This window comes from Eleginops maclovinus, chromosome 20 (assembly GCF_036324505.1).
Source record: "Eleginops maclovinus isolate JMC-PN-2008 ecotype Puerto Natales chromosome 20, JC_Emac_rtc_rv5, whole genome shotgun sequence".
Classification (NCBI taxonomy): domain Eukaryota; kingdom Metazoa; phylum Chordata; class Actinopteri; order Perciformes; family Eleginopidae; genus Eleginops; species Eleginops maclovinus.
The window spans coordinates 17,237,751-17,260,740 of NC_086368.1; the positions used below are offsets into that span (position 1 = coordinate 17,237,751).

General features: G+C 38.3%; 1 protein-coding gene across 1 annotated transcript in view; it reads right to left on the minus strand.

Moving 5' to 3' along the window:
• The window catches only part of ca16b (carbonic anhydrase XVI b), an 87,640-nt gene that overhangs the window by 33,705 nt on the left and 30,945 nt on the right, over nucleotides 1-22,990 (minus strand). Inside the window, exons 3-4 of the mRNA XM_063911063.1 lie at nucleotides 8,563-8,742; nucleotides 3,301-3,449 (exon numbers count right to left, since the gene is read on the minus strand). Coding sequence (XP_063767133.1) covers nucleotides 3,301-3,449; nucleotides 8,563-8,742 — 329 coding nt within the window. The remainder of the gene's footprint in view (nucleotides 1-3,300; nucleotides 3,450-8,562; nucleotides 8,743-22,990) is intronic.

Consider the following 22,990-nt stretch of genomic DNA (forward strand, 5'->3'; position numbering starts at 1 on the left):
AAGGACTATAAAAACATCTCTGACAAAACCATGGCGCTTGATTGCTTCAATAAGCACTTTATTGCCTCTGGTTCCCTGTATCACCATCTGCAAGGGAAACCCTGTAACTGATAGACAGTGTTCTCGCTTTACGCCAGTTTCTATCATAGAGGTGTAAAAAACCCTTAAACCTTTAGACACTCTAACACCACCAGGTCTAGATAACAGAGAACAATATTTGAATTGTTAGCTGCAGATTGTATTGCACCATCTTTAACTTACCTGTAAAATCTGACCAAATTCCTCCTAAATGGATGTCTTAATTTATTCTTCCCTTGTTTTATGGAGCAGACGCTTTATGGTCAAATTATTATAGCACTCTAACATCCCTTTGATAAAAAAAAATAAAAAACATAAAACTAATGATGTTTATAAACTCAAAAGAAAAAGCCACACATCCTTCCTGCCATCCATCTATTCTTACGTTTGAGGGTCATTGAGTCTCTATCTGCATATAAATATCTAAGATTCTTAATTCACTTTCTTATAAGCTTCAACATTCAGATCAACTTGTTAAATAAGTTATAACCAAGTCTGGGTTTTTACTTCAGAAATATTATTTGCTTTCTTTGATGTTAAAAGGAGAGCCGTTTCTAATGTCTGTGATATACTGAGGTTTTGCATCTTTTCAATACCTTTACTCCTTAGATTCTGTATCTCATGGAGCACCGACTTTAATTAAAACTCTTAAGGCCCCACTCATTATTGCTTACTGCTTTGTTGGGTTTGCTGTCCATCAATTGACTCAACCACTGGCATGTCCTTATCTAAAAGGCATTTCTTAATTTGCTTCCTAAAAAAGATCTTTGTAAATGTATCCTTATGAAAGATGATATCTATCGATCTCTCTGCCGCTACTACCCGTCTTTAAATGGGTAAAGGGCTTTGTAGTGCACTGCTCCTGCGGCTTGGAATATGTTGCAGGGGGACCTTGTCTCTTTAAGTGTTTTCAAAAGTAGAAGAGCCCCTATACAATCCAGGATATGATGACCTGAGGCCTATTTCCATATACTGGGATCTAAAATGTTATGGTCCGTAACAGTTATAGGTCTGAAGCTTCCTTTTAATTTGCTGCTGCCTGTCTTGGATTGTATAGAAGATGGTCCTGTCAAAGGCTTTCTTTGGTTAAATACATTTTAAATGAAAAGAAAGTTGATGTTAAAATCTGGGTCTAAACTCAAAGACATTTTAAGTTACAAATCTATGTTTTCCCAACTCAATAATATACCTCGAAGGCATAATGTTCGTCTCCTTGCTCAGCTTTTTTCTAACGGCTGCCTAAATTGGTCATTAAAGTAAATTCCATCGTCTTATTTAGAAGCATGCCATCAAAGGAGCCACACGCACAACAGCTTTATAATGGCCGTATATAATCCAGTGCCCTTTAACACTACATTGAACACAAAGTGATGTGGTAAAAATAAATCTAATTACTAAGCCATTCAGCATCAAAAGCTGTGCCTGCAGAGAAGGCTCAAAAGAACAGGGCAAAGAAACAAACACAGGAGGACTTTAGCTGCGTGTTTGGAGATAGGAGGGAGAGGCTCACTAACAGCCTTCTCCTCTTGTGTAACACTGTAATATTAACAATAATTAATAACCATTTGAAAATACAAGGGGTAAAAGGAACATTTTACCTAACCCCACAAAATGCATGACGCATTGCCACGTTCATCCTAAAAAGTGTATGGAAATTGAAATCGTAGAACATACTGTAAACCCTAATTAGGGTAAAGCCTTAAAGGTCCCCTATTATGCAAAATGCACTTTTTGCTGTCTTTTATACATAAATATGTGTCCCCGGTGTGTAAGGAAACTCACAAAGTGTCAGAAAATAGGACCCTCTCTCTTTTCCTCCTTACCCACATCTCTAAAAATGGGGTTCAAACGAGCTGATCCAGATCTGCTGCCGATATGATGTCATATCGGAAATGTGGGCTGGCTTTACATTGAACTCCTGGTAACGTCCCTCCCACGTGACAGGGTTCAACCTATCGTCCACAATATACAGTCACGAGCTGAATCCCCTCTGTGTCTCTGTGTATTCAGCAGGTCTGCAGGAGAGTTGTTGTATAATACATATAATGTCTGTTATAGTGGTAAACACTGAGAAGTGTTTCAGAAATAATGCTCGATGTGGTGTTGAACATAATATGGCGTTTAATCACGCAGCATTTAGCTGAGTATCTCCGTTAGAAACTTCTCTCTTCAGACAGAGAGATCATGACGCTCCAAAGGGGCGTGGCCAGCTTCAGGTCAGCTCAAATTTAAAGCGAGACCTTTAATAACAAACTCTCTGCGCCGCATACAGTAATCTGGAAAACCAGAACAAATAATACCAAAAGGTTTTAGAATGAATACCCTTTATAGCTGTGCTACACGAGTGGGTTCTTACTTACAGTATGTTCTCCCTTTGTTTCTATTTGTCTGCTATTTGTCTTTGACAACACTGGCATTGAGAAATTTGTTGCGACCTTGTGCAATGATCACTTTGAAAGCAAGAAAAGTACAAAATTCTGCCTGAATGTTTAAACCTCATTTAACTCTCAAACAAAACTAAAGTTTTCCTTCTCACTCTGCCTTTCATTGATGCAATGTCTTTATCAATATTATTTACATTCCTGCACAAAAACAGATATGTTCTTCTATTTTTTCACAACTTGTATTTTAAATGTTTCCATCTTATATTATGTCTCTTAACCCTTGCACCAAAACATTAAGAAAAATGTGTGCAAATCTTGGCAAATGAAATATGTTTTTTTGTAATTGGGATATTGAAAGACTAGATGTGATTTCTCACAAATTTCTGCTAAGGGGTAACGTTTTAATAAACAGACTTTTATGTATAAAAGCTGTGTAATTTCCAGTCATTCAAGTGGTCTCTCAGTTTAAAATGTTCCTTTAAAACTAAAATGAATACCATGATTAGAAATGTACTAATCTAAATTAAAACACATTTTAAGAATTACATAATTAAAGAAGCAGTTTTTTTGACCTAGTTTTGCTTTTTAGTGGGGTCCATTTACCATCATTGCGAGACCAGAGTTTACCTAAGAAGTATCTTTTGTGCACAGTGAATTTCTTTTTCTTCAATAATCCTAAGGCCTCGACCCAGTTGGGTTTCTTGAAGTTGAAGTAAAACTGTATTTTAGCATCTGTGTTCGGCCTGAATTCTACACCAGGCTCCGATATTCAATATGGACTCTGAAGGCCTTGTATTGCACATTTGTCCAAGTGTAATGTAGTGACAGGATGCTTTACCTCTACAGGAAACCTTCTGCCATTAATGCTGTGTTCTGAGCCTGCTGAACCATTACTATGGCCCCAGTGAAACTCGATCTTCTCAGCCTTAAAACGCCCTGGCAGTCCAGCACCTCTTACAAAGTAGTCATCCTTCAGGAGAACAGCAACTGCAGAAAAAGAGGGCAAAAATATGGAATCAAACAAAGAAGTAAAATGAAGTACACACATGCAAAGGCAGTAAAAGATAGATGAGTAGTCAAATCATTTATTCTAGAATAACTCATGCATTGGTGGCTCTTCAAACCTTAGCATTTTTTTGCCAGTTGTCAAGATTACAACTTATAAATATTATGTTAACTTCTCTTCATAAACTTTTCTTAAAAGTAAGCTGACTTAAAAACTCTGCCTTGATTGAGTTTGGAATTTGAAAGATTTAATTGGAGCTCGACAAGCTTTTCCATTTAATTAAACGCTATTTAAAAAGGCAGACTCGGGCCTGTGATGGTCTGCCTCTGTAGGACACTGTTAGGAATCATCATTACTAGACACAAAGTCAGTAGTGTGCACATTCACAATGATGCCACTGAGGTGCCCTTAAGTAAGAGCAGACAACCCCCTCTTACAGTGTCCTTGACATCCTATTGGTTCAGTGTGGGAAGCTTCAGACAAACCCACTTTCTCTCTTAAACCTCTTGCATGGTTTGCGAGAAAGACATAATTCTCTGCGTTGTGATCTTCCTCTCCCTGCTAGCATTTTTGCAGGGCTGTTGCTTCAACTGTGGTAAAGCAAGCATTTTAAATGACCCTCTCATGCAAGGTTATTAGCAGTTTCTGCACTGCTAAAGGTTTGACATTTTTGTAGAAAAGATCTTGTAATGTAAGGCTTTTTTTTGCAGCGTCTTTATGCTGTGACACTCACAGACAGCATAAAGACTCTCACATCAGTTATGGAAATTAATGTTCCTTGAAATCCTAGCATTAGCATTTTGTACATACTTTTATAGCACACACAAAAGCATGTGACTTTCTAAACATCCGTTTTTCGAGAATTTGGTACATTATTAATATTGATGTCTAAAATAGTTTTTTTGGGCTTCTAAGCTTCTGTTAGAAATACACATTGCACATTTTTCCACATCACATACGGTATACACAGCCCCTCTTCACACAACAAACAGTGCTATCCATTTAAGAATATTATATCATTATAATGTTGCTGACCCTTAGTGCTCAGATTTTTTCTTGTGAGCTTGCTTTTAATATGAGGTTATTCACACATGATTTTCTGTTTAGTCACATCAAATATTGTCCTTCTAATCAAAAGTCTGAGATTCAGGAATTAAGCATTATGAAAACCATTCAACAGCATGAAAAATATTTGTGCAGAATTGGGCTCTGGAGATAAACTGACAATTAACCTCAATAACCTCAACATTACAACATTTGCAGTGATATTGTTTGTTTGCTCTAGCTGAACATATCCAAGAGAATGACCACAGAGACTTTACATGTTGTTGCTTCCTGCCAAAAAAGGTCCAGTAACTCCAACATCTTCAGTGGATAACATATAATTGTTCGTAGCCTGAGCAATTTTGAAGTCATGCAGAGCTTTCCGAGAGGGTTTTTTTAAGGATCATAACATTTTCACAATTTGTAGTGGGCCGTTTAATCCTCTTCTTAAGGTTATAACACAGACATTACTGCTGTTACGAGGTTTTTACATAACAGCAAATTCTCCTTAAAAGTGCAGCCTGTCTGCTTTTCCTGGCAGCCAACATTTTTAAATGTTGCCGGTGGTGTCATGTAAGGGTGAAACAACTACACTAGTTCTAGTATTCCATTTAGTATTTCCTGACATCCAAAATACCATCACGACAAGGCATATTACCATCCTTCTGCTGTCCTGGCAGAGGTTACATTTGAATGTTTCTACAACCCTTTACCACGTCTACATTTGACATCATTAGCCAGATTAGACGCAGAGTTCTGTCGGCTGATCCCACCCTGTTACAGGGGGATTTAGTCTGCCTCTCCGGATAAGGACAGCCCACTTTTAATCATATCACACAAAGCAATCCAAGAGAATGAGCATGTGTATAAGCAAACACAGCCTGTCAGTAAACACAGATGACACGATGAACAAGCTGTGCAGAGGGAATGGATGACATTAAGGTAAGTGAAACAGATCACCACGGGGTGATTTCAACAGGAAGAATTGTGACGAGCGTGAGATCCAGAGAAAAGCAATAGAGAGACAAGGAGATGTGAAGAGGAGAACCTTGTGTGATGAGGGATGAGTTGAGCCCCTGTCGCGAGGTAAGAAAGAATCTGCCAGCAGTATTAATGTGCCAATGCTGCTTAAGCTGATGGCCCACAGTATGATGGAAAAAGCTCTTAGATGGAGGAAATTTCCAAGACTGAAAGAGTCAGGTCAAAGTGTAAATCAGTCTGCAGAGGAATAAACTAACCCTATCATGATTATAATTGCTGCTAACTCTTTCACACATACATATTTACAAGGATGGCAGTAAATTCCCTGTTCTGCTGTTGTTAGTGTAATCCTGTTTGAAACAAAGGAAAGTCGAAGAAAGGGGATACTGGCCGGTCATGGGAGTTTCATTAAAAATGCGGCCCTGGGTGTGTTTGAACCCTCAAACAGCAAAGTAGGAATTAGAAGCTAAGCCAAAAAGACCTTGAATCACAGCCAGTGCGAGAAGGGGAGTGTGTGTGAAAGTAAATCCTTGATCAATGCAAATGTCTCTGGGGCCTTCCGTTTCCTCATGAATTTAGTTGAGAGTTGTTTGAAATTTAACTGAGAAATGTTTTGTTGAGGAACGCTGCTTGAATAGCGGCCAATCAGTTCGATCTCAAAGCGGGTCAAGGCACGGGGGAACACTGTGAAATCAATCTCAATGAACTTTTAAGACCTATTCACTCAGTTGTTAATTACAACCTTCACTTTTAAATAGTATCAATGATGTTCAATCCCATTTGAACTTTCAAATTTGAGCATCCGCTAGTGGCACAAAAAAAGGACACTATTTACACTGCAATGCAGGGGAATTTAATAAGGTATAGCGAGTATGAGGGGGAATGCTTAGACAACCTTGTATTGCCATATTTAGTTTCAACCAGATATAATCAATATCCATAATACGTATATAGATAAGATAGATAAGACAAAAAGTGGCCCTGTTCTCATGACAATATAATGTATATGAATGGTTCAGTATGTACAGTGTATATATATATATATATATATATATATATATAACATGTGACATGCTGCAGATAAGAGGACAAAAGATGAAAAAAGATACTGCATCGTTACATTTTTATGACACAAAACGATTAAAGCCATAATCTTAGTTGACGGCAGTCGGATAATAGATGCGTGAAGTGTCACTATCGACGGTCTGCTCAGCTCCTGATGACCGCGGCCCAGTGACAACCATACAATGACAACAATGGGCTTGAAAACAGTCGGCCATGTTTGATGTCATCTTCAACAATTTCAGTACAATTCAACAACAAAAATGTGTCAAGGACGGCACAAGACAAAAGATAGCAGAAGTATGGCTTTGAAGGGCAAATGTTTTTATGAGGAGAATACACATCACATTGAAACTTTTAAACTGTCTTCCATTATCATCAAGGATAAGTATCTGCTCAGATCAATAACTAACACAAAAAAATGTAGTTCATGAAAAACATTCATCCACATTTCAGTAGACAAAGACTAACGAATGCAGCCCTGACACAAAATGTTGGAACTTAAAAATTGCCCCCACTGGTTTTGAATGTAGTCTCAACCTTGTAGGCTTTGTAGTGAGAAGTTTTAGCTGACCAATAACATACAAGAGAGCCAATGTAATGTAGTATTTAAGATATGACATGATTTGCTGAAGTGCATTTCATCTTGTTCATGTAATATTTCCTTGATTATTCTATAAAAAATGTGAGGCTACAGAGATAAATCAAATCTATCTGTCATGTCATGGTCGTTCAAAAGAGGGGGGGTAATAGCAAACCATGGTTAAATAAAAAAAAAGGTTCCTCAGTGAGGGAAAAATAATGTAAAATTAATTTCACAATATTGTGAGGTGAAGCTGCTTTATTTAAATTGACCTCTTCTAAAAAGCGTTTGCATGATAATATTTTCCGGTAATATTGTACCATTTTCCTGATTTTCACAGCGCCTAGCCGTCTAAAATTCCCTTTGTGCGTTTCGTGCCCAAAATTACAGCCAACCGTGTTATTTCTATCTTTGTAAATAAGCAGCCTGCAGCACTGCTTGGCTGTCCCAGCGGTCTTGGTTGTCATGGCGGCTAACAACTCTCATTATGATCAAACGCAAAAGATGAAGCCCCTCTCGGAGAGAAATAGTGCCAGGAGCAGAGGAGATCAATTAAGGTCAGGGTTTCACACCAATAGTCAGGAATAGCTGTTTGAAAAAAAAGATAGAGCAAAGGTTTGAAGTAGCAGTTAATAAAGTGAGTTTAACGATGTTTGCATAAACAAGGCGTGAAGGCTTTAACAAACAGGAGAGGGACCGATAAAAGGAGATCCAGGGGCAGTACAATGAAGGCAATGATAAAATAAATACTACAACTGGCAATAGATTTACAAGAACCAAGAAAGACTGAGACTATTATGTGAATGTTAGGTCCTCTACTGAAATCTAAGAGATTTCTTTTTTTTATAACCAGGATATGTGATTTAGATAGTGTTTTTAATCGATGTATTCCTACAGTGTTTGTGTTACATGTCATTTTACTATGTTTTATGTATTTTTTTATAAATATCATTACCACATAATGTCAATGTTTGATTTTTAAATTTCCCCTCTGTGGGACGAATAAAGGGATTCTGATTCTGATTCAAGTTTGATTAGTCTTACCTTCTAAGCACAGAGTATTGTTCACACTTATCTCCGCAAAGATCAAACCTATAAGAAGCAGTGTGAAATGTGAAGGTGGAGATGTGAACGTGCAAAGAGCTGATCTCATTTAAGATTTTCTTTATATGGAACATTGCATGTATGAACACACTATGGTATAGTTTTTTTTATCCTGTTGTTTTATGGCTTCTTCTCACATCCTCCAGTGCCTACTCTGACATTGTCTAAATATATTCAGTTTACATTTTTGTTTAATAGACTTTTAATAGACAAATAGAATATAGGCTTTTGGTGTCGTATAGTTTTAGTATTGGTACCAAAATACTTTCGACAGGTATCGCAGTCATAATTTGGGTATTGTGACAATACTAGATGCCAACCTGTCTTTCCAGTGTTTTTCATGGTGGTCTGGTTGGAGGACTCAGTGTTGAACTTGTCAAGCACCAGCTCCTGGTACTCCTCTGAAACCAAAGCTTGTTCATCTGCAATGTCCACAGGTGATTGGTTCTTCGCAGCACATTCTGGGTATGCGGCTGCCCAGCCTCGAGGTCCATGGCTTCCTGCATTAACAGAAGAAACACATGACATAAAAATGCAGACAGAACACACTTTTGTCTAAGGATTCCACATATAAACACACACCATTTTGAAAACACTGTGATAATATTTCTGCTACAGCAGAGGCCAGTTTTCAATATGCCCTTAACGGAAATTGAGATAAGAGACAGAGATTCTTCATATTCATTCAGCTGCAGTGCCCTCTAAACCCCTCCAACAGCTGGGAAAACATGTAAACACAATGGAAATTCATCATCGGCTACAGGCAATTCCAGCCTTAATTAGTCCATAAAGTTCATATAGGATATAAATATCCAAATGAGGCAGATCCTTCAGTGCAGTACAAACTGAAATTGAGCCTAGAATGGGTACAGAGTTAATGGGGGTTCATTCCTCAGCTAAAATAGCTTTGAAAAAAAAAATTAAACCAAATATGCTATTCAATAGAAAACAGTCCGCTTTAACAATTATTGTGCAGTGTGTGCTCCAAACGAACTTCCTGTAGAATCACCATTCACTGTCTGCTCTTTTAATCCTCTATCCCCTACAGTGGCGCTTCTACAAAGGAATAATCCACAACCGACAGGGGTCCCCTTGATCTCTTCTCGGGTACAATGGGCCAATGCAATAACAAAAGCTGAGGGATCAGGGGAACAAGGAAGCATGCATGGATTTTAACTTTTCTGGGTTAACACAATATTCATGATCCCATTCCCTACAGATATAGGACAACTTCTGCTGCTGTTTCATGAAAAAATATGAGAACCCCACTGTACTAAAACAGGCTGGATCAATGGTGGCTTTATGTCTTAATGAATAAACACCCTGCAGCCAAAACTGTGTTTGAGTCCCATCGAAAAGACAGTGTTATATAGGATTATTAAAAAAATATCAATAATATCTTCCTCAGATATAATAATAATTCATTATTTCAGGCCCTAATTCATTGCCATATTATGATATGTTTGGTCACCTGAATGAGCTAAACCAATTGGTGTCAGCCACTGAATAACAAGAAAAGGCAGAGGTGCAAAAGTATGTTAGAGGTAAAATACTGTGGAAACATTGTCACCATTACCTAGAGAATTCACAAGAGAGCACTGACAAGTATGAATCTATCTCATTGTTGCATATGTAATGCATTTACATATACTTACAAATATTTACTCTGGACTGTGTATGATAGTTTTGCCACTTCCAAAATATCAGTCTTGATCCCTAGTATATGTCCGTCAGCAATGTGAATCAATCATGGCACTTGTGAGACAAGCTATATTAGTTCAATGGTATACCCACGCACAGTTGAATTAATTTTCTCTCTCTGTCTCTGAATGTTTCTTGGAAAAACCTAAAGAGTTCAGACTGTGTAGGGTTAGCTGTGTATTTATACAATTAAAGTACTACACACTGGAGGCAGTTGTGCAATTGGTTATGACTTACTTCCGTCCCATTTGTGTTCACAGAAAAATTCTTTCTGGCAGAGCTGTCTGAGACACAATGCCTCCAGTTGCTTTGAACATTTACCACTCCCCTAACAGACAGAGTTTGCTATGTGGGCTACCAGCAATAAAAAACACTGAGAACTATTCAGGTTCTCCAGTGGGCAGTTTCAACCCCATTTTGTTGTTTTTTTCTTTCTCTTCTTAAGTGAATTGCGGCAAACTAGAAATAAACTTTGGAGGAGTTACTGGGACATAAAATGGCTTCATAGTGTTACCAACACTATGCACTGAGACCACTAAAATATTTCAGAGGCTTGTTTTATTCAAATTGTAACTCGAGAAAAGGGTAATCTTTTGCTAATTTTCCATTAAAAACACACATTACATCCCATTTACTGCTGGAGAGATAATTCTGCCTTTCAAGAACATAAAGGGAGGAGTAGCTCTAAAATCAGATAAGTGAGGGTTGCACAGCAGTCGATTAATCCGTCTCATTGCCATCCATCAGAATGACTATAATCCTAGTGGTAAAGCCTTTCACATAGCAGCCCTGCCACTCTATATGGCTGAGGTGAACAAATAAAAAATAAGTACAAGTTTAAAAGTGTTGTAGATTGATTTATCCAGGACATTATCCTCCACATTTGCAGCTACATTCAGCATAGGGCTCGGAGAGAACAGCTCACACACACACACACACACACACACACACACACACACACACACACACACACACACACACACACACACACACACACACACACACACACACACACACACACACACACACACACACACACACACACACACACACACACACACACACACACACACACACACACACACACACACACACACACACTTATTCTGATGAAAATCTTTATAGGTGTTATTGGATAATTCACACGCTATGATGATCGTTTTATATACCTATATACTAAGTAAAGAACTCTAAAGTGAACTACATTTATATACATAGATGTGCGAGTTGTACCGATATTATAACTAACCTTCAAGGAGTAAATTACTTGAGCTGAATTAAGCTGTAACTGTTGTTGCTCAGGAAACTCTGGTGAATCTGAATCCTAACTCTATGAAGCTTGTTCTATATTTGTTGAGAATGTGAAGGTGACGAGAGATTATATTTTCATTTAAATAAATGTAATCTGCTTGATGAAAGGAATATCTTTTATATTTTTTTAAGCAGGCCAAAAGAATAATTTGACTTAAATGGACATCATAAACAAACAGTGAAGACTGACTCTGGACAGCCGTTTACAGATAGCAGTGGTTTATAACTGCAGTATTGTTTTGAAAAGTGCGTCATTTGTAATCTCTGGAGTGAAAAATTCACTAAATGTGCCATTTTCACTGTGTGTGTAGAAATAACTATAAACTGCACGTATAAATATTATAAGACACATTGTATCAGATGTTGCGGCATCAAATCAGACATCAGTACGCCAGTCCAAAACATACAACAATATCCTCACAAAGACATTAGGTTTGATAGTCAAATGCCCAAAGCCTACATTTACCTTCTGTCTTTACAAAACTCATAGTTCTTTTATCAGTTTCAGTAATGCTCCGCATGCATTAGGGTGTTTTGATCGATACTAGCACAGGTTAAGTGACAAACATCACATTTACATCAATATTTTGACAAATGCAATAATGCATTCATTTAGTAATGTATGATCTATGCTGGAAGTAAGAAGAGTGATGTTTATAAAGTCCATACTGTTCGTGAATCCGACCTGTTCTGGTTCACTTCAGTGAGATGCGACAGCACTCTTGTTTTAAGTAAAACAGGCACATGTTTCTCTCAATCTGCCACTTTCAGTTCCAGGCGTCATCCCATTAACCTTGGGATAAACAGCCGTGCCTGTGCTACCATGGCAATGCTGACAGAATGGCAATTGCCTTGTCATTTCCGTTTTGTCCCTCTGAGAGAAAGCATCCATGCTGTATGCCGCCTGGCAGAACTCCCAGAATTGGCACACTAGCCAAATCTACGCTGATCAGTCCATATGTATGAGTGGCACTGACAACATAACATGGACAGCAGATATAAGGCACAGTATCTGCAGCACCGAGAGGGGTCATAATAGTTGTTGCAGTTGGAGCAGTGGAAAGTGAGATCAAAGCTGTGTATGCTGCAGAATCCATTCAGTGAATGTAGGAGCGTTGGATTACATTTTGAACAACATTCCTGCTGTCAGTTTCAATATGCTGATAACACTCCAGATGGTGGAGACACAGGCATTGTAGCACTCGGGAGTATTAAATGTCCAGGTAAGACAACTGATGAGCTGAGGGCTTGTAAAATGTAGGGACGGGCCAGGAAAGCCCCAAAGTCCCTAATCCGTCATCTGAGAGATATTTTTCTTCTTATGTTGGCCAGTAATACCTACTGTGAAAGGTCTTTGACATCGATAACAAAGATTCAGTTCAGGAGTGTTGAGAAATACCCTTTGTTAAAAAGAATTTGGGGCAAAAGAGAAATAAACAAATCAGACCGGTAAAATGATTACCAAAAATGTAAACATCTAAGAAACAGCTTATAGCCAGACCCCTGGTTCAACTTCGACATTTGATTTTTATTTGTTTCCACTCTCAAGATCTGTTAAGCATCATTGCTGATGTACTTCACTTGGTTTTATTTAAATGTTAAATGGTAGCTTATCTGGTAAAGCAGATGGCTTGTTTACGACCTGTATGATCATTTGCTCCCATTTATCGTCCTGTTGGATCCATTTTTGCGACGTCACCGCGTTAGGGGGTTCTTGTTGCTACTTTGGTGACCATGTTATCATAATTGATATAAACAGAAGCAATCGCGTGCCATTATAAAAAAATGTTTTCCCTTTTTTAAAGAAGGTAACGACAAACTCAGATCAATTGGAATATGTCTGAAATCTCTTAAGTCACGATGAGAACCTTCTAGTGTATATCATCAGCACGTGTGCCACCCATGGAGATTTGGTGCTGAAAAAGATAACAATACATTATGTTTTTTTGAGTTTGTTATTTAACCTCAATTTTACCAGATTGACACCAAGATATTTCAGTCCAGATCAAAGTGGAGGACTGACGACCTAACAGACGGACGGAAATTGCCACCCTTGTAGTCATGCTGCTGGCACAGTGTGGCATTGTCATTTTTTTTCAGATAAGCAAGAAATCATAAGCATTGTGCCTCAAACCTTTTTAAAATAAAATACTCCAGATAAATGTTTTTACACCTACCCACAGCAGTACAGAATAATTAAATATGGACTTTTGCACATTGTGTGGAGCCATTACTGTATATGTGGATAGCATTCAAAATGAACTGTTAGGCATGGTAATTCCACGGTACCAACACAAGCATTTTTCAGTTCTATCCTATCTGTTGTAAACTGCAATACCAGAGCCCCTTTGCACAAAACAAACCAACAGACTTTGTCCCTTCCTCCAGTATCACTTCGTTACACTGTCACTATGTCCCACAGATCTCTTTACATGCTTCCTGGCAGCTCTGTGACCTAATGGCTGGAAAGTGTTGAGGGAATGGGAGAGAGCTCAGCGCACATCTGAATCGACTGCGAGAAGAAAGGAGAGACTCCTGGTGCAGTCTACTGAATGACACAGAGTGTGAGTGTTAAACAATAAAAGGTACAGACTCCATACTGCACCTGGTATAACAAGCAAGCAGTGATGGATATGGTTTCAGTCACAAGCTCATCACTTTAATGTTTCATAATATCTTTGCTTCACTAACTCCTAGAAAGGAGCACAGTCTAGCAACTTTTATTTTATGTCACGTGAGGGGTTCTAGGTATCATTTTAGTAGAACCAGAGGTAAAGACTGAATGTAACTACAATGAAAGTGAGGAAAGTGATGGCTGAAAAATTGGGGCAGCCAATTTGGGTGAATGACTTTTCTAGAGGTCATGCTGCCAAAACTGTTACACCAGAGTGAAATATGCGACTCAACACCAGTTCAACCAAGAAAGAGTCTTTTGATGCTGCAATTACTGCAGCAATTACTGTAGCATTCAAAAATGTTTGTTCTGTGAACATTCAACAAACCCACAGAATTGATACTGAGACACAAACACATGAAAAAAAAATTATGAGAATGATTCACCAACTGCAACAATTAGCTCTCTATCTCCCGTGTGTGTGATTCTCTATTCAAAGGAACTGTACTTTCAAAAAGGATTTTCTTGTTAACGGCTGGTCTGCATAAGACGACTCAATTACCATTGAACCATGCAGCTAAAAAAACTAAATACTACCCACAGCGTGTGTCCATAGGCTTCAAAGACAAGTGATGGACTATGCTATGAAGAACAGTGAATATATGTGTCCAGGAATTATAAATATTAAGGTAATTCGCATAGTCTGCTTTGGTGCATTTGAAAGCTTTTTCATTGTTAAACATCCACTTCTCAGAATAGATATAAAGGAACAGGTATGTAAAAGTATCCAGCAGTTTGCAGGATTGAGAAAAGGCATTGGGTCACTGCGGGGGACACAAAAGGGGATGCATGAGTGAGCCTTCAGTCACACTTCACCAAATTAAAAGGTGTGTTTACTTGACCTTGTCAGTTCTGTCGTCAACAAAGGGACAAATACATGAGGAGACAAGTAAGCTCACCATAAATAATCGTTTTAATTTGTAGAGAGATGGCACCACAAGTAGTAGGTGGAGAAAATGTAGGTTATTTGCTCTGTGGAGAATTTGAGGATACAATTCTGCCCAAACAAGAAGAGAGCCAAGTTTCTTTAAGATTGATTGAAATTATACGTCATTAATACAAATCATTTGGCTTTTCCAAAGAACGGTATGATTTACTGTGAATAGATAGCAATTGTGGCTGTTGCATTAAAGCATGTGTGGCCAGGCCAGGGAGGTAGTCTACAACAGAAATACCAATGACTTTCTCTACAATGATAAAAGAGTGCAACAGCAAAAAATGAAATCTATAATTGATCAACAAATGCACATGGCATTTCTTGACAGACGTTATCCTTTTAACTGCCAAACTTCTCAACCTTCTTCCCTTGTAGCCCTTTCATAACACTTAAATATCTGGTAATAAATATGATAAAGACTTTCCCCATACAGTATTTATAACCTCCTATCATTGTATCCAGAACCACTACAGTATCAGCATCCTTAAAGTTACCACAGACACCAACTGTGACAAGTGATTAAAGGTCTAGCTGTTCTGGGAGATCTGAGAGCTTGCAGGAGGTTCAGATAAGGTAACTTCTTTCTCCCAATGTGTGACGCTAAAGCAAAAGCGATACAAAGCAGACACGATCCAATGGATCATCAATAATCCCCTGCTATCTCAAACATAAAAATTAAACTCCACAAGAGTCATTTTGAAGTTGCACTCCTTTTTGCTGATGCTGCGGGTCACTCACTGACCCGTTATATAAGTTCAAATTGTTTTTTTCTATACCAGGGAGTCAGTAGGCTTAGATTTAGTTGCTGATAGAGATGATATGGCACAAGTTTTGCTAACTATCCTTTTGTCCTTTAGAATTACGAGTCAGATTTCTGAGCCTCACGCTGCTTCCAGGGGTGGTTCGAAGCAGCACTTCACTTTCATCACATTTATCTGCTTTATTAGTCCAGAAGATATGCATTTAAGCAGAAATTGGTCTAAACTCTCACAACGTAACCAAAAAGATCAGACTGATCAGAGTGCACAATTCGAGGCGATAAAGCAAACCAGTGTCGAGAAAAATCTTTTCTACCTCTAGCAGTTTCTCTCCAGCATTTCATGGCAATCTAATGGCCAATTAGCAGGATTGAAGCCAAATGTTGTAAAGAAAGAAGTGGAGGTTAAATGTCTTATCGCCAGGGAAGTTAATAATCACTCTCTAAGAGTGTGATGAGGCCATAACATGGAGTTATGATGGGAAGAAGCTTAGTGAAAGCAAGTTCACACGCCAAGTCAATATGTTTTTTTGAGAAAAATCTGTGAGTCGGGGACATAAAAAGAGGTTTTGAACCCTATCGCCCTGACATACTGTACACTACAATGTTTACTGCAGTAATTAAAAGAAATTACAGTGTTGTAAAGGAATGATGTTTAAAGCCAAACTGAAATTATTTATATTTTGGCTCCCAATGATTGTAAAAGCAAGATAATAAACATAATACAATTCTTGTGCCGTGTTTTGTTTTGTAAAGGTGCTTCTGTTTTGTCTGGGGTTATATATCCAATGCACTACTGACCACACAATGTTCTTTCATATTTCAAACTAAAGGAGTAATCCTGTAAAACCATCCCATCTTTGACCAAATTAATCTTGATTATGATTTGTGCCATAATCAAGCCGCTATGTGTCCAACCCTTTTAAATGCAGGATAGCTATCAAAGATAACACAGATAAAAGTTCACTGTACTCAAAAGACTAAATATATCTTTCTTTCCTGTGAGTTACAGGTTGCAAGTGTGTAGTATAAAGATAGTTTGGATGTGGGACTCAAGGTAAACATTTGTCAAACAAAGATGAGTTGCTGATTTCACTTGGTTTCTTTGACTGGCTGGGGATATTACAGCAGTTTCCAGGAGGATATCAAATGAGAACAAATATGGTAGACATCTTAAAAAAATAATGAGAACATGTTTGAATAGTAAATAATTCCCACAACTTGAAAATAACATTACTGATCAGCGTCTTTGGTATAAATCCAGAGACTGGGAGAGTATGTAGAAGAGAGATTTTCATTGAAGTTACATTAAAACACATTCAGTAAATGATTTTAATTCAAATTCAAGGTAAGTAAAAATAACGATCCTTACAATTTGTGAAAAATGATCTGAAATAATTGGGTGTCATAATTAACTTATATTGAGGTACATATTTTCATATTTGGTAGACCCTCTCTGATGATACTCTGCCAAACTTCTATTTTTTACTACAGCCATCTTAACTTCTTCCTTGTTTCAGTGGCTGTTGCCTCGTCGAATCACCAGCTAGTAAAAGACATGCTCATTTGGACTGAGGTCAAATAACTTGGCCAGTCAATAGCACTCTACAGTTTGACCATAAAAATAATGGTTGCCTCTCTGTTCTTTTAGGACCATTGTTCTGCTCCACTGTTCTTTTGAAGGGTTATTTAAACAAAAGGCTACCAATTCCTACACTGTTCATCCAACATGTACACCAATAAAAAAATCCTTAAGCTGAAAGTTACTGCTAGTTATTAAACCCAATGTGCTGGAGAAAACAGCCAAAACAAATTGTAAACATAACTGTCCTTATACTGTCTGACTGCACTTCACAGTTCCGATTGTTGGGTTACATAACCATTTCTTTGAGGCGTTATCTTAACCCAGACAAGTTTCATTATGCAATTAACTGTGTGACCTCATACCCCTCACTCCCGCCCATTCCAGATCCGGGCTTCACTTCCAGCCCATGTCTACAGAAGAGGGTGGAGGAAAAGACAAACAATCGATCCGCTTATACAATGTGTCTCAGCGAATGCTTTAAAGACAAACGGCCCTTAATAGTTAGGTGGTGACTTCAAATCCTTAAATATACTGCCATTTCCAAGTTGATTAACATTGAACTGTAATGGCAAGCAAGCTTTGATATCTTTAAAACATTTATGCATCAAGCATTGCAAAGACATTAAATATTGAGTAGTTCATTAGGTGCTTATAGTATGAGCCCTTTAGGAAAACTGTAGTAGTAGTACCAGAATCATGTTAAAATATAAATATTTAAAATATATTTATTCATTAGTTATATACGTTTAAAATAACATCTAAAAATGCTCTATGTATGTAGGTGTGGCAAACGATACTTGCGTTGATTTCAGGTGGACTTGCTGAGTACTGGGAGGTAGGCAACTGATAAGGATGGCGCCACAGCCGTCTCAGAGCCTGAGCTCAATCTTTAATCAGGGGTCATTGTGTTCCACAAAGCAGCCCCAAACACATAACAGCAGGTAGAGGAAATGGTAAATCATACAGGCATTGGGGTCTAATTGGCCACCAGAATGAGCTCAAGCCAAAATATTGTTTTCCCTTGGCGCTATCTGCTTCCATCTCGTGGACTTTCATAGAAACTGTGGCTTCCTGTTCTTGGGTGTTGGCCGCTACATAAGTACAACATCCCCTAGTCTGTAAAAATAATCTCCAGGACTTTGTGTAAAGAAAACGAGGGACAGAAATACATTCTGTCCCCATGAGGAAGAGCTTCCTCTACAATTCAAAAACTTTAACAGCTTCCCCTTCAATATGGCAATGAGCCAAGATGCATACAGAAGCTTTAAAACACCTCTGTACGGATCTCTGAATACTTCCACAATAAGCTAGACAAAAAACATCTTACAATGTAAAATATATTCTTATTAACTTGCATCGCCTACGTTCTGTGATATGTAGTGCCACAGAATGGTGCATGTTTGAGAAGCACATAAAGCAAAAACAATCAGCAATTTAACATTCATATTTGATGCCCAACCTTGACTTGACCCCTCAGAGTGTTTGTGAAAACAGGCCCGAGTAAGACCCCTTAGGCTCAGTCAGACTCATTCTGAGCTGCACACCTCTACTCCCGAATACAAAGGGTGTAGCACAAGCAGCAATATGTAGCATGCTGGAGCATGGTGCAGGTTATCGGCATCACTCCACATGTCCCTGTTTATTTGTTCTGCCTCACAGCACAGCTGCTGTTCTGGGACAGGCCAGGCAGGTGATTGCAGAAGAGGCAGCAGGTGGACAGCTCACTCTCTCTGATCAAACAGCTGTACACTGTAGTATCTTTTAAACAAAATGTCCTAAGAACCAATAAGCTTCAATTCAATTTAAACTAAAAGCAAAAGAGCTTATGGTGTGTCCTAAGTGTTGAGACTTCACTCTTTAGACTGGATATTGTCTTTTGAATTATCTTTAATATAGTATATGACAAAGTGATGTGTTTTTTTCTGGTTTTAAAAGGCAGAGTTACAGTGAACTGAGTTTATCCAGCTGTTCTAGGTTTCCTGTCATTTGCCTTTATCTATTTAGTCATTGTGCAAACATGAATGGTGATTAGTTATCAAAAACAGTTGTTTTGAAGTTTTCAACCTTGCTATACCACTTCTAGCTTTACTCTGCTCTTATACCGACCAGTGAACCTAACCCATTTACTTAGGCTGCTGCTTTTTTACAGTTCCTCCCGTTAGTCTTAAAATATTTCTCATCAAGGAGTTTCAGTGAGCAGACAGCTCAAACTTCTCACCCCCTGATTATGTAGATTTTCTAAGCTCATTTTCCTAAAAAGAAAATCAACAAAAAACAGCAAAACCAAGGCCTTTCCTTTTGTTTTTGCTGCATGAATACAAGCATTTGTAGGGTATAGCCCTGTTTGTTGGTCCAGGAATGGGTTAGGCTTTAAACGCCCAACATGTTTAATCTTTTCTAGTTTATCTCCCCCAATTACTATTGCAGAATTATTATATGTTTGGTATATTGTTTAACAGTAACAGGATGCAATTTTGAGTGATGACAATTCAAACATATTCACTTTATGTGATTTAAACTCAGTTTAGTCAATGAAAAACGTAGGCATCATATTGTTTTTATGGAAATGTGTGCAGCTTGTTTATTTACACAGGCATGAAATGACACAAACTGAGACAGTCTTTGTTGGTATAAGTTCTTTGAAGAAGGGCCGGTACAACAGGACCCTTAGTTGTGGATTAAATCTGATTACATTGTGTAGTACTCTCAGTTTAAACACTGAACATTGGTTATAAAAACTGTAGTGTTTTAAGTTAACAGATCTGCTCATTATTTTTGTGCATCCTCCGTGTCAAAAGATAACCTCCATACAAATAAGCTCAACATCTAAAACAGCATACAAAGCCCATAACAAAGATTCATTTACATAATCAAACAAGCAAACTGTTGCTGTGAAAAACTGACCAGTAACTGCAATTTGGCCTAAAAAAAGACACTGAATAAATAATGCATGACTTCTAGGGGGAACCGATAATATTTTAAAGTTGGGTATTTACACATCAATTTACACATGTGGCGTCTCAATAAAGGGAGTTGCATGATGCTGTAGTGTAATGCTGTCCTTTGTTATATGCAGTAGATGAATGCAACTAAAAACAGTATAATTTAATTAGCTTTAAGGGTTAAATTACTAGGATGTTTAGCTTTGTATTTTTTGTCATTTTAAAATCCTGAAAAGGTTTAGTCGGTGTCTTAATGTATCATCCATTATTGTAACATATATTTATGCCTTTTATTACATAAATTGTCAAAACGGTAGCAAATTAAAAAAAAAAGGAATGGCTTATAATAATAACATCAAGGAGCATACACTAGGCTATTCAGAAGAAATGTAAATCTGTTTGAGGCTTAAAAAGGAAAAGTAAAGATGTGTTGTACGTTCCCTGTAACAACTGTTTCAGTAGCAGTATAGTATAGTAGAGATTTGTATTTAGATGCAGCTCCAGCGAGTTTGCCCCGTGAACTATATTTGTTATAGAAGACAAAAAACAACACCTTTAAACTGTATTCGTGTCTGGCTAATGACAGAGGAGAAGAGGCTCTGCATAATTGGAGTTAATAAAGTAAGTAAATAAATGCTTTTTCACTCAAACATCATAGTTGCTTTTCCACACATTTAAGAAGTTGTTTTTCCACCAAAGTATAAAAGAGTAACATTTTCCTTTTGGGGTACTGTGTCTCAGTGCAAATTGATGCCAATCCAACACCACATCAGAGCAAGGAAACCTCTTGCTAATTGTAAACAGGAGGGAGAGGTGAGCACTCTGCCGAGCAGAACACAGATCTCTCCTCTGTAGAGCCGCAAAGTGAAACACTGATTAGTGACGCTACATTACTCCGCTTTGTCCAAGGGCAACTGTTTCATATCAGCTAACTGTCGGAAGCACAGACGCTAACCTCAGCAGTCATAAATGTCCTGCAGCTGGTCGTATGATGGACGTTTTAATATAAGAAATAGCAATTGTATTCAAATCACAGTCAATATTGTATTACGGAATAATTAGTGGGTACTTCAGCAGTTATTAAAATGGAGATGGAGCACTGAGGATGAAGCGGATAGGATATTACCATGTGTGGTGATGTACAATATGTATTTATTTGGTACCCAGAGGAAACAACAAATATGTTGCTTTAAACTGAACCAAAGAGGGCCCTGTAGACAGTGCCACACGCACGCACACCAAAAGTATAATATAATCCATCTTTAATTTGACACATCTCTCTTTCCATCTACTTCTATTGTTACGCTTCTCTTCAGTTAGCCCCTTATTTCACTCTCAGCCATCACCTCTTTATGAGCTCCCTTACCCTCATGCATTTAAGCAGCTACATCAATTGGTTTAATTATCTCTTCTTTTGCTCTAGAAAATTTGACTAAGCTATGAACTTCCATCCCTGACTGTAATAGCAAGCACCCAGCAACCACTTTCTCAGCTCACTGGTGAGAGTCATTAAATAATTTAAGTCCAATTCGGTATAAGCGCAATCCTTAAACTCTGGAAGATTTTCTCTTTGTCAATTTTCTCTATGCATTTGGTTTAAGAAGAGGGAAATTCTTATCATGTTCATGATATTATGTTTTAGTTAAAAAAGGCATTTTTTTCTCATCGTCCAAAACTCCCCATCAATGCTTGCTACTTTACATTACTCAAGCCAAATGACCATCTTGACTATTGCTTACTGTCACATGTCCTTCAGATCTGCAGGGATGTACTCGCACACTGGAGCTTTGACGTAACTGCTAAAATCATCGTGCTAAAATCCCAATGTTAAGCAGGAATAATGTTATGGGCTTTTGTATATTTACATTTGCTTATCAGGACTAAACACAAATAGTGGATTCTGAGAATGGAGTTGGACATTTTGTGTGTGGTCTTAATGATGATGCTAGAGGACGAGTAAAATAATCACAAACGTATCCCAACGGAAATGTGTACACTGAGTTTCATGGCAAACCATTCAACAGTTGTTGAGACATTTTAGTTAGAAGAAAAATGAGGAATCACAAAAGCAGTAGGAGTCATCCGCACGCCACCCTGGACATGTGTATGAAATTTCATGGCAATCCATCCATGACATATTTGAGTGTGGACCACAGTGGTGGAACAGCATGCATTCACGCACTGCCATCCCCATAGTCGTGCAGCTAGCCTGGCTAAAATGCCAAACACATCCCAAACATGACAGAACCAATCGTGTCCCAATTGTTGCATAAAGCAGCTGGACAGCAGACAGGGAGGGCAGAATGAGCGCCAGTAGATGCCTGCCAGAGGGCACTCGTTCCCTTTACTGAGGGACGACGCAAGGCAGGACGATGAGTTTACTGTGGGTCACTGCGGAGCGATAAACCAGGACAGGCATAAGGAGACAGGCAGGCTGCTGTCTCCTGGGGGACAGAGGTTGTGAGACACACAGAGGCCTCTCACTTACCTGCCTGTCACAGCATCAGGATGGCCTCACAGCATGAGGTCACCACTAAGCAGACCATTAGCCACAGTCAGCAGGTAGAGGTGAAAGATCTCCACCCACACTGTGAACCCTTAGATGACATGTTATCTGGTATTTTATTGTGCCAGCCTGTACATGTTATTTTGTGAAAGCTGCTATTTTGATTGTTTGGACCTACAGTGCCAATTTGACACTGCAAGTGTGAAAACCGGCAAGTGTCTCAATAATCCTCCCTAAATTGCCCGTGTTATAAAAGCTTATCTCCCCTCGTGGTATTGTTACATGGTAGTTAAATTCATATTGTGCAATACAAACAACATGTGTTCTTCACAATA